This window comes from Somniosus microcephalus, chromosome 2 (assembly GCF_052327205.1).
Source record: "Somniosus microcephalus isolate GS21.2 chromosome 2, FLI_Smic_1.0, whole genome shotgun sequence".
Taxonomy (NCBI): Eukaryota; Metazoa; Chordata; class Chondrichthyes; order Squaliformes; family Somniosidae; genus Somniosus; species Somniosus microcephalus.
This window is the reverse complement of record NC_140988.1, coordinates 185,631,933-185,644,620: the sequence shown is the minus strand read 5'-3', so window position 1 is coordinate 185,644,620 and position 12,688 is coordinate 185,631,933. Positions and strand designations below refer to the sequence as shown.

At 49.4% G+C, this 12,688-nt stretch overlaps 1 protein-coding gene across 3 annotated transcripts in view; it reads left to right on the top strand.

The window, feature by feature from the left end:
* The window catches only part of LOC147123159 (protein sel-1 homolog 3-like), a 96,416-nt gene that overhangs the window by 57,050 nt on the left and 26,678 nt on the right, over positions 1 to 12,688 (top strand). For 2 of the 3 annotated variants that reach the window (XM_085968068.1, XM_085968063.1), the window contains exon 15: positions 220 to 396. The exons of the other annotated variant lie outside the window; for it this stretch is intronic. In XM_085968068.1, the coding sequence (XP_085824194.1) occupies positions 220 to 396 (177 nt within the window). The remainder of the gene's footprint in view (positions 1 to 219; positions 397 to 12,688) is intronic. 3 annotated transcript variants of the gene reach the window in all.

Below are 12,688 nucleotides of genomic sequence, written 5' to 3'. Positions count from 1 at the left end.
TTTTTTTCTAGGATGGGCTAGATTAGTTTAATTTTGGATCCTTCATGGACATAGAAAAGAAGAGACTTTCATCCAATCGATCTACTTTTGATTTGAATCCATGTTCTGAAGAGGGAAGGGCTGTGTTCCAAGCCCACTGTGCCACTATCCAGATAGAAACTATTAAGAGGGTACATTCTTTGTAATTACAAGAATTAATTAATTTTATTATTGAAACAGGGATCACACGAAGCACTTAATGGTTTGGGATGGTATTATGAAACCTTTAAGAAGGACTACGTGAAAGCTGTGGAGTACTGGGAAAAAGCAATGAAAATGGGAAATCTGGATGCATTACATAATCTTGGAGTGCTGTATGAGACTGGATTGTACCCAGGCAAACCTGTAAAAAATGAGGTAAATTTCTACAAAACTCTGAACACTGATGCATTGTTTATCACCAAAAACAAAGGTATGCTTCAGTTTAAAAAAAATCTTGCATTCTTTACTCATCTATATATATATAAAAGGATACATCTGTCTGTCATTCCGTCTGTCTGTATTGAATAAACTCAAAAGTTATAGAGCGTACCTACACGTGTGTTACATCGAAAGAAAGCTTACGATTCCAGAACCGTCATAAGCGTATTTACGTTTCAGCGAGACAAAACTTGTGCCCGCGGTATCCAAAAAACGTTCAACATTCCGCTCATTATCCGCTCATTAGCATTGAGTGACGTCGAGGTCGGCCAATCGTACGGTCGAGCAACCCGACGGTCGACCAATCGCTGCGTGGCGGGTTCCTGGCGCGTGCGGGCGGGCCCTCCTACAGTCGAGTGACGGGACGATTGACCAATCCTACGCTTCGGTGACCTGGGGTCCACCAATCGGTGCGTGTGTGGGCGGGCCTTATCGTTCTGAACCGAGGTGAGTCGCCGCCATCATGATTCCAAACTTTTCATTTCTTTTTCCCGCTTTCTGCGTGTTTCTTTTCAAATCTACATTTCCAGCAAAAAAAAAGTTGCTTTTAAAAGACAAATTGTTTTTAAAAAAAGTTAATTAATTTGTCAATCTTTTGTCTAACATCTATAATTTTCCTACCTTTCACCGTTTTTCCAGGCCTCAAAGCCTGGGCGTCTGTTGACCAGCCACGCCCGAGCTAGGCGCCTCCCGTCGCGATCGACAAAGGCCAGCGATCGCCGCCATCTTTGTGAAGGCTGGAGGGGGCGGGCCTGAGCCGAGCGTCGCCACCCGCCGCCATCTTAGTAAAGGCGGGTGGGGCGGGAGTCAGTGTCCGCGTCATCTTCCGCCCGGAGCGCGACTTGAGTCCGGCCGGGCCTCACGCGGTAGGTTGCGCGGCGGCGTCTCTCTGGTCTTGAAGCTGGCTCAGACGGGGGGCGGGGCTCGGGAAGGCGGAGCTCAGGAGGGCGCGCACGCGGGGCTCGGGGCTCAGGAGAGCGCAGCGGGAGGGCGGGGCTCTGGGGAGCGGGAGGGCGGGGCTCCGGAGAGCGGGAGGGTGGGGCTCCGGAGGCCGGTGCTCGGGAGGGCGGGGCTCGGGCTGAGCCATGTCAGTGCGTGGGGCGGCACGGAGCTCCGCAGAGCCATCGGGTCTGCTAGCTCCCCCCCTCCCTTTCTCCCCCCACACCCCCCCCATCCCCTCTCCCCCCTCTACCCCCCTCCCCTCTCCCCCCTCCTCTCCCCCCACACCCCCTCCCTCCCCACACACACCCTCCCCTCCCCCCCATTCCCCCCTCCCCTCCCCTCCCCCATTCCCCCCTCCCCTCTCCCCCTCCCCTCCCCCCATTCCCCCCCCTCCCCCTCTCCCCCTCCCCTCCCCCCCACCCCCTCCCCCACCCCATCCCCTCTCCCCCACCCCCACCCCCTCCCCCCCAGTCGCTCTCTCTCTTCCCCAGTCGCTCTCTCTCTTCCCCAGTCGCTCTCTCTCTTCCCCCCAGTCGCTCTCTCTCTTCCCCCCAGTCGCTCTCTCTCTTCCCCCCGGTCGCTCTCTCTCTTCCCCCCAGTCGCTCTCTCTCTTCCCCCCCAGTCGCTCTCTCTCTTCCCCCCCAGTCGCTCTCTCTCTTCCCCCCAGTCGCTCTCTCTCTTTCCCCCCAGTCGCTCTCTCTCTTCCCCCCCAGTCGCTCTCTCTCTTCCCCCCCAGTCGCTCTCTCTTCCCCCCAGTCGCTCTCTCTCTTCCCCCCAGTCGCTCTCTCTCTTCCCCCCCAGTCGCTCTCTCTCTTCCCCCCAGTCGCTCTCTCTCTTCCCCCCAGTCGCTCTCTCTCTTCCCCCCAGTCGCTCTCTCTCTTCCCCCCAGTCGCTCTCTCTCTTCCCCCCAGTCGCTCTCTCTCTTCCCCCCAGTCGCTCTCTCTCTTCCCCCCAGTCGCTCTCTCTCTTCCCCCCAGTCGCTCTCTCTCTTCCCCCCAGTCGCTCTCTCTCTTCCCCCCCAGTCGCTCTCTCTTTTCCCCCCAGTCGCTCGCTCTCTCTCTCTTCCCCCCAGTCGCTCGCTCTCTCTCTCTCTTTCCCCCCCCCCCAGTCGCTCGCTCTCTCTCCCCCCCCCAGTCGCTCGCTCTCTCTCCCCCCCCCAGTCGCTCGCTCTCTCTCTCCCCCCCAGTCGCTCGCTCTCTCTCTCTTCCCCCCCAGTCGCTCGCTCTCTCTTCCCCCCAGTCGCTCGCTCTCTCTCTCTCTCTTCCCCCCAGTCGCTCTCTCTCTCTCTCTTCCAACAACAACATTCCCTCAAAAATCCCCTCGGCACCACCGGGCACTTCAGCTAGTTTCTTTATAAAAAGGAAAGTAATGTATTCACCCTGCTTACACATACTCAACAGCACAAGCTCACTTCTAGAATCATAGAATCATACAGCACCGAAGCTGAACTTCTACCAATGGTAAAGTCACACCTTTCATTGCTGTGTGTCTGTACCTCCTTGAACCCTCTTTGACACATTAATATCCTTTTGATGGTAGGGTGCCCAAAATTATATATCCAAATGTTGCATCACAATGATCCATATAAGATTAGAATAACTTGTTTCACAAGTTGCATTTCACGGTTAGTATTTGGAAGCACTTCTCAGTGACCAGATACTTCTAATGAATAGCTAAATCCAATTTATTTTCCTTTACTAATAGATATCATGTACTTGTGTTTCATGTTTTCTTTTGGGATATTTTCTTTTGCAATATACATAACTTTAATTATCCCTATGTTGTTTGATGTGTGCTCTATGCAAAAAGGATGGCACTTATATGATATGGAATGATTGGGCTTGTCTATACAAATTTGCACAGTATCAGCATTAAATCCATTGCCATTCTTTGACCCAGCTCTTTAATTCACCCAGACCTCTTTGAAGATTATCAATGTCTTTGAAGGTCATCAGCTCTCTACGTAACTTGAGATATCATGAATAAGTTTTGTATGACAACAAGTGCCCTCTTCCATTTCGTTAATGAACAATGTGAACAGTAGGAAACTCTCAGTATGCACCATTAGATCCTTCATTACCTCTGCTAGTCATGGCCTGCCAGCCAAGATTTTTCCATTTATCCCAAATTTATGATTTCTGTTACTAGGCCAGTTTTCAATCCATTTGCTGATTTTGCTATTAATGTAACTATTTATTTTTGCACAAAACAACACAAACATTTCTGGCCATTCAATTTAGGGAATCCAGGCAATAATCCTGGCCTAATTCTAACCTGATGGGCCCCACATCTGCCCCATCTGCAAGGTATGCCTGGTAAAGCCAGATGTACCTGCATCAGATCTCAACAGAAGGTCGGGGCACAGAAACTCTTGATTTAGGAAATCATTGTCCCTCTAGCTTGCTGCACTCCCACAAAGAGACAGGAAATATCAATGCAAGGCCAAACCCCAGTGTACCAAGGTCCCAGCTGAGTTTATGGCCATTCCAGTAAACATTCACCAAAATTTCAGTGGAAGTCCATCAGAGTTTTTATAGACTTTCAGCCACTAGATCTCAGCAGCAATAACAGAAGATGTTAACCTATATGGGCAGAAGTATTGCAAGGTATGAATCTTGATTGACATTATGGAAAATTTTGTGAATGCTTGTCCGACATCCAGTACAAGATGAACAGAAATTTCCTCCAACTAAATATTGGGAAGACTGACGCTATTTTATTCAGTCCCCGCCACAAACTCTGTTCCCTAGCCACTGACTCCAACCCTCCAACCCTCTCCCTAACATCTATCTGAGACTGAACCACACTGTTCGCAACCTTGGTGTCATATTTGACCCTGAAATGAGCTTCCGACCACATATCCGCACCATAACTAAGAACGCCTATTTCCACTTCTGTAACATCACCCGTCTCTGCCCTTGCCTCAGCTCATCCACTGCTGAAACCCTCATCCATGCCTTTGTTACCTCTAGACTTGACTATTCCAACGCACTCCTGGCTGGCCTCCCACATTCTATCCTATGTAAGCTTGAGATGATCCAAAACTCGGCTGTCCGTGTCCTATCTCGCACCAAGTCTAGTTCATCCATCACCCCTGTGCTTGCTGACCTACATTGGCTCCCGGTTAAGCACACCTCGATTTCAAAATTCTCATCCTTGTTTTCAAATCCCTCCATGGTCTCGCCCCTCCCTATCTCTGTAATCTCCTCCAGCCCCACAATACCCGAGATATCTGCACTCCTTTAATACTGCCCTCTTGAGCATCCCTGATTATAATCGCTCAACCATTGGTGACCGTGTCTTATGTTGCCTAGGCCCTAAGCTTTGGAATTCCCTGCTTTAACTTCTATGCCTCGCTACCTCACTTTCCTCCTTTAAGACGCTCCTTAAAACCTAGCTCTTTCACCAAGCATTAGGTCACCTGCCCTAATTTCTCCTTATGTGGCTCGGTGTCAATTTTTTTGTTTTTTAATGCTCATGCGAAGGGCCTTGGGACATTTTACTAGATAAAAAAAAAAATAGTTCATGGGGTATGGGCATCGCTGGCAAGGCCAACATTTATTGCCTTATTGCCCATCCCTAGTTGCCCTTGAGAAGGTGCTGATGAGCCGCATTCTTGAACCGCTGCAGTCCGTGTGATGAAGGTACTCCCACAGTGCTGTTAGGGAGGGCTTTGACCCAGCGGCAATGAAGGAACGGCGATATACTTCCAAGTCAGGATGGTGTGTGACTTGGAGAGGAACTTGGAGGTGGTGGTGTTCCCATGCACCTGCTGCCCTTGTCCTTCTAGATGGTAGAGTTCGGGGGTTTGGGAGGTGCTGCCGAAGAAGCCTTGGCGAGTTGCTGCAGTGCATCTTGTAGATGGTACACACTGCAGCTACAGTACACCGGTGATGGAGGGAGTGAATGTTTAAGGTGGTTGATGGGGTGCCAATCAAGCGGGCTGCTTTGTTTTGGATGGTGTCGAGCTTCTTGAGTGTTGGAGCTGCACTCATCCAGGCAAGTGGAGAGTATTCCATCACACTCCTTACTTGTGCCTTGTAGATGGTGGAAAGGCTTTCTAGATCAGTATGTTGAGGAACCAACTAGGGAACAGGCTATTTTAGATCTAGTATTGTGCAATGAGAAAGGGTTAATTAATAGCCTTGTAGTAAAGGGGCCTTTAGGGAAGAGTGACCATAATATGATAGAATTTTATATTGAGTTTGAAAGTGATTTCGTTAAATCCGAAACTAGGGTCCTAAATCTAAACAAAGCAAACTACAGGAAACTTTGTTATATCCGGCACTGACGGGACCGAGCTGTTGCCGATCTATCAAAACTGCCGGACATACCAGCGTTAATGTTGAAGCATACGGAGGTTTTCATCTCCGTACCTGACAACAAACACTGTTGCTTAGCAACAGCTTCTAAACAGTCGGCCCGTACCTTAGAAGCATCTCTGTAGCTTAGCAACAGCTTCAGAGAGACTTTGCAGAGCCTGACTGTTTTAAAAAAAAAAGCCACGAGAAGAAAAAAAACCTAACAAAACGGCTCCTGATTTCTGCCGGTAGATCGAGGTTTCCGGACATACAACCTCCGGATAAACCAAAGTTTCCTGTACATAGGTATGAGGGGCGAGTTGGCTCAGGTAGATTGGGAAACTACATTAAAAGGTATGATGGTAGAGAAGCAATGGCTAGCATTTAAAGAATTAATACATAATTTGCAACAAATATACATTCCGTTAAGTCACAAAACCCCCACAGGAAAAGTGGTCCAACCGTGGCTAACAAGAGAAGTTAAAGATAGTATTAGATCAAAGGAAGAAGCTTATAATGTTGCCAAAAGAGTAGTAAGCCTGAGGATTGGGAGGATTTTAGAATTCAGCAAAGGAGGACCAAGAAATTGATAAAGAAAGGGAAAATGGAATATGAGAGCAAATGAGCGAGAGACATAAAAACAGACTGTAAAAGCTTCTATAGGTATGTAAAAAGGAAAAGATTAGTGAAAGTAAATGTGGGTCCGTAACAGGCTGAGACAGGAGAAATTATAATGGGGTATAAGGAAATGGCAGATAAATTAAACAAATACTTTGGGGTCAATTTTAACTCGGGTGCGGGGAATTGTCGGGTTCCCCGAATTTAGTGTTTCCCACACGAATCTAAATGGGTGTGTGAGATTGATGCAATTTTAACTCAATTGGCCAGTTGATTTCCAACATGTGGGAACCCTTGGCAATTGAGTATTTCCAGTCAGAAAGTCGCAGAATATGACATCATCATTGCTGCTGCTTTTAAGGTCCACAGCAAGCTTTGCTTCTTCTGCAGGCTTCCAAGCTTTCCCATTATGATGGCACAGGAGCCTGCAGGAGCAATGGCCAGTGGGAGGGCAAGAGCTGCCCCAAAATTTGATGAGGCATCACTACAGGCATTGCTGGATGGGGCTAGGGCCCACAGAGAGGTCCTGTTCCCTTCTTCAGGGAGGAAGAGGCCTCCCAGCCACACCAAGGCTGTTTGGCAACAGGTGGCTGGGGAAGTCAGCTCCTTGGGGCTCATACGAAGAATGTGGATTCAGTGCCGGAAAAGATTCCATGACCTTCATCGCACTGGAAAAGTAAGTATGAAGTTTCCATCACCCTCAATCTGATCCCTATTGCCTTTCCTTGCCAGCACTCAGCTTTAACAATCTCTTCCTCCACATCCCACTTGACACTCACATCCATGCACCCTTACCCATTCCCTTTCTCTCTATGCTCACATTCACATAACTATTCCAGCATGCAGCCCTCACACTCCCTCTCACTCTGATGCTTTGAACACAACTGACAACACACAGGGAGGGCCCTTGGTCTTGCAACCTCACTCCATCTTTGTCTCCTTCTAAGTATCTATGCTATGCAATCTCTACACTCACTCCTTCATTCTCACTCAACCTCCACTTATCTCCCTCATTGCAGGAGAAGAAAGCTCACAACAAAAGAGAGCGAGCCAGGACAGGAGGAGGGCCACCCTCATTAGCCCAGCTCACCCCCTGGGAGGAAGCCATCCTGGAGATTGTCGGGGCTGATACAGATGCGGAAGTTGGGGAAGGACAGACAGGTGCATCCCTGCAAGCTGATGACAGAATAGTTTTCCATCTCTCTCATTGACATTGCATGAGATGCTGATAATGATTCTGAAGCTACATCATATGGATTTATGATCATCTGCAAAATGCAATGTGCATGTAACCTTGGCATCACATCTCTAACTTTTTCCTTGACTCCCCCACAGGACCATTGAGAGCCCCCGTCCCCACTGTGCAGGAGGAAAAGCCTGAGATTCCAGACTCCTCAGAGGAATCTGCAACCTCTGACGGCGCAGCGTCAGCAGAAATAAGCGCACCCAGCACCAGCGCAGACACTCACACCTCGGGGGGACCTTCGGGACATAGAGTAGTGTTGTCACCTGGTGTATCACAGCTCACAAGTGAGCATCAGCAGATTGTGGAGACAGGGACAGCAGTGGAGAGTCCTTGTCGGAGGGCGCAGGACTCTGCCAGCTCGGCTCAGCTGCATGTCGACCCTCTGCCTCTGGGTCCATCCATGAGGTCAGCGGTGATGGAACTCCAGGCACAGATGCAGGAGTCTCTGGCAGGTTTTGTCTTCAGGGTTGCTGTGAGTGTGGAGCGAATGGAGGAGTCCATAGCGAACATGAGCAGAGCCTTTGTGGAGTCAGTGGCGCATGAACGCATCAACACGGAAAGGATGGCTACCTACGTGGAAATGATTGCTGCCTCCATGGTAAGGCTGGCTACAGTAGAGGGGAGGAGGGCTACGGCCATGGAGGAGGTTAGTCGCCAGAATATGGAAAACATGGTGAGTGTTCAGAATAGAATGACATCTCTTGAGAAGCGATGGGCATCTATTGAACAGAGAAACCAGACCTTCATGGAAGTCCTTCTGAGTAGGACTGCCATTGCAGATACGGGTCCCCATGGCCCCCCTGATGTGCAGCAAGGTGCTCTCAGGCCACGTGCAGGCGCAGAGGGGGAGCTGACCCATGAGAGGGAGGTTGGTGGCAGGCCTCAAGGAAGTGGGGGTTCCTCTCCAAGCGCTCACACTTCCATGCCACTGCAGAGCCCTCGGTCAGAGCCCTGCCGGAGTCCACACCCAAGTGAGATAGACGTCTCAACCCCTGCACAGCTGCAGGAGCAGCAGACTGCTGACGAGCCCTCACAGGCTTGCCACCCCAGCGGACACCCGCCAAAGGTGTCGAGACAGGAGCAGCAGGAAAGTGAGCAAGGGGCCTCCACATCTGCTGAAGCCACAGGGGAACCACAATGTAGGAACACGCGTAAGAGGAAAATAAAGCACAAGTAGTCACAAGGGTAGTCACTTGGGTGAAATGTGTATATTGTAAAAATGCCATCAGTTGGTTCTTGTGCATAAAAATTCTGATGGCAACTGTTGCAGTTCTGGCGTGTGTCATTTCGCGAATGGGGTTTTCACATTGAGGGCTTAGGATTACTTGCAGTTGTCAGGATGCTGGTCAAATAGCTAGGAATCCGCAGGGTTTGGCCATTGTCGATGCGCAGGTAAGAAGCTGCGAGGCAAAAGAGTTTGATTTACTAGGCTAAGCAAATCTGGCCAGGATGAGTGCGTTACTTGCATCCCGGGCAGCAATGTTCTCGCGTAATGCTGCCGCTGGTTGATGGGCCTCTGCAGGATGCTCGTTTTCACCCTCCTCCTCCTCATCATCATCATCATCTGAGGAGGGTATGTGAGGAGCCACTTGGTCCTCAGGAAACTGCAAGCCACGACGCTGTGCCATGGTGTGGAGTGCACTGCAAACCACAACGATTCTGGAGACCCTGGCTGCTGAGTACTGCAGGGCTCCACCTGATCTATCCAGGCATCTGAAGCGCATCTTCAGCAAGCCAATGGTTTGCTCGATTATGGATCTGGTGGAAATGTGACTGGAGTTGTAGCGCTCCTCAGCTTCGTTGGCTGGCCTCCTCAACGGTGTCATCAGCCAAGTCCTCAGGGGATAGCCCTTGTCTCCAAGTAGCCACCCGTGAAGTTGGCCTGAATAGCGGAGGCACACTAGACTGGCGCAGTATGAAGGAGTCATGGCAACTGCCAGGGTACTTGGCACAAACATGCAAAATCTCCTTGTGGTCACACACCAGCTGAACGTTAAGGGAGTGGAAGCCCTTGAGGTTGACAAAAATACCTGGATTGCGATGGGGTGCCCTAAGGGCCACATGTGTGCAGTCAATGACGCCCTGCACCCTTGGAAAGTCTGCCAGATGAGCTAATCCAACCGCTCGCGCCATCACATTTGCGCGATCCCTGGTGAAATGGATGTGATTGTGCGCGAGGGCAAAGAGGGCATCGGTTACTTGCATGATGCAAGTGTGTGCGGCCGCCTGGGAGATGCCGCTGATGTCTGCTAACGATCCCTGGAATGAGCCTGAGGCAAAAAAGTTGAGTGCGGTGGTGACTTTGATGGCCACTGGTAAGGAGTGTCCACCTGGTCCTCTGGGCAGCAGGTCTTGCTGTATCATTGCGCAGATGTCAGTCACTACCTCTCGCGAAAGTCGGAGCAGCACTGCTGCTCAGACATGTTGAGGTAGCTGACCCTGTGTCTGTAGACCCTGTTTGGGGGGTATCTCATGCGCCGATGGGCTTCCATGTGCTGGCCCCTTCTGGCCTGTGCTGCCTCAGGTGGGTGAGCAGCAGCCTGGCGCTCCTGCTGTTGGTGCTGGTGCTGCTGTTGTTCCTGGTTCTGCTGCTGCCGCGCCTGGTGCTCGAACTCCTCTAATGCCAAGAAGGGAAGGAGAAAAATGGCTCCCATGCTTCTGGCATATGCCTCCGCTGAGGAAGTGCTGAGTGAGGGTGGCGAGAGGGATTTCCCAGGAGTTCACACTGGAGATGTGTGTGAGGCTCCAACCTTCCACAGGTGTGGTTAAGCCTGGTAAAAGTTGCCCCAGGCCTGAAACAACAAAGTCCTGCCACCTGCAAATGATGACTGATCAAATCTCCTCTTTACTGGTTGACCTGCAGTTGATAGTCAGCAAGCCAATAGTGCTCACGCCAGGTTTCACAGGCGTGATCCCCACCAGGCATGTTTTACGTGGGAAAAGGGTTAAAAATGCAAGGGCCTGTTAAAATGGCATTATAAAGGCCAATTATTGCTGATTAAGGGCCTTAAAGACCAGTCCCGCCTGTTGGAGGCGGGACTGATTCGGGACCATCAGACACGCCTGGGTTAAAATGGCTAGGTGTCGGGAACAAGGCTGGGGTGGGGTGTTCCCGACCCCCAGGTTTTGCGATTTTAACCCCCCACACACCTCAAAGCCCGCCTGACGGCTGAGTTAAAATTGAGCCCTTTGCGTCTGTCTTCGCGGAAGGAGACGCAAAAAACTTCCCTGAAATAGTGGAGAACCAAGGGGCTAGCAAGAATGAGGAACTGAAAGAAATTAGTATTAGTAAAAAAATAGTACTGGAGAAATTAATGGGACTGAAAGCCGATAAATCCCCTGGACCTGATGGCCTGCATCCTAGGGTTTTGAAAGAGGTGGCTATAGAGATAGTGGACGTATTGGTTGTCATTTTCCAAAATTCCATAGATTCTGGAACGGTTCCCGCGGATTGGAAGATAGCAAATGTAACCCCACTATTTAAGAAAGGAGGGAGAGAGAAAACGGGGAATGACAGACCAGTTAGCCTGACGTCAGTAGTAGGGAAAATGCGAGAATCTATTATTAAGGATGAAGTAACAGGGCACTTAAAAATAATAATAGGATTGAGCAGAGTCAACACGGATTTATGAAAGGGAAATCGTGTTTGACGAACCTGTTATAGAGTTTTTTGAGGTTGGAACTAGCAGAATAGATAAGGGGAACCAGTGGATGTGGTGCATTTGGATTTTCAGAAGGCATTCGAGAAGGTGCCATACAAGGGGTTATTAAACAAAATTAGGGTTCATGGGATTGGGGGTAATATACTAGCATGGACTGAGGATTAGTTAATGGACAGAAAACAGAGAGTAGGAATAAACGTGTCATTTTCAGTTGGCAGGCTGTAACTAGTGGGGTACCACAGGGATCAGTGCTTGGGCCTCAGCTATTCACAATCTATATCAATGATTTGGATGAGGGGACCAAATGTAATAAATCCAAGTTTGCTGATGATACAAAGCTGGGTGAGAATGTAAGTTGTGAGGAGAATGCAAGGAGGCTTCAAGGGGATATAGACAGGCTGAGTGAGTGGGCAAGAACATGGCAAATGGAATATAATGTGGAGAAATGTGAAGTTATCCACATTGGAAGGAAAAATAGAAAAGCAGAGTAGTTTTTAAATGGTGAGACATTGGAAAATGTTGGTGTCCAGAGGGACCTGGGTGTCCTTGTACACGAATCACTGAACGTTAACATGCAGGTACAGCAAGCAATTAGGAAAGCAAATGGTATGTTGGCCTTAATTACAAGAGGATTTGAGTATAAGAGTAAAGATGTCTTACTGCAATTATATAGGGCCCTGGTGAGACCACACCTGGAGTATTGTGTACAGATTTGGTCTCCTTACCTAAGGACGGATATACTTGCCATAGAGGGAGTGCAACGAAAGTTCACCAGACTGGTTCCTGGGATGGGGGGGATTGTCCTATGAGGAGAGATTGAGTAGACTAGGCCTACATTCCCTAGAGTTTAGAAGAATGAGAGGTGATCTCATTGAAACATACAAAATTCTTACAGGGCTTGACAGGTTAGATGCAGGAAGGATGTTTCCCCTGGCTGGGAACTCTAGAACCAGGGGGTCACATTCTCAGAATAATGGGTCAGCCATTTAAGACTTAGATGAGGAGAAATTTCTTCACTCGGAGGGTGGTGAATCTTTGGAATTCTCTACCCCAGAGGGCTGTGGAGGCTCAGTTGTTGAGTATATTCAAGACAGAGATCGATAGAATTTTGAATATTAAGGGAATCAAGGAATATGGGGATAGTGCAGGAAAGTGGAGCTGAGGTAGAAGATCAGCCATGATCTTATTGAATGGTGGAGCAGGCTCAAAGGGACAAATGGCCTACGCCTGCTCCTATTTCTTATGTTCTTATGTAAAGGTGCTATATAAATACAAGTTGTTGTTGTTGTTTTCAAATCCCTCCATAGCCTTGCACCCCCCCCCCCCCGTCTCTATAATCTCCTTCAGCCCCACAACCACCCCGCGCCCCCAGGTATCTGCGCTCCTCTAATTCTGGCTTCTTGAGCATCCCTGATTTTAACCGCTCCACCATTGGTGGCCGTGCCTTCTTTTGCCAAAGC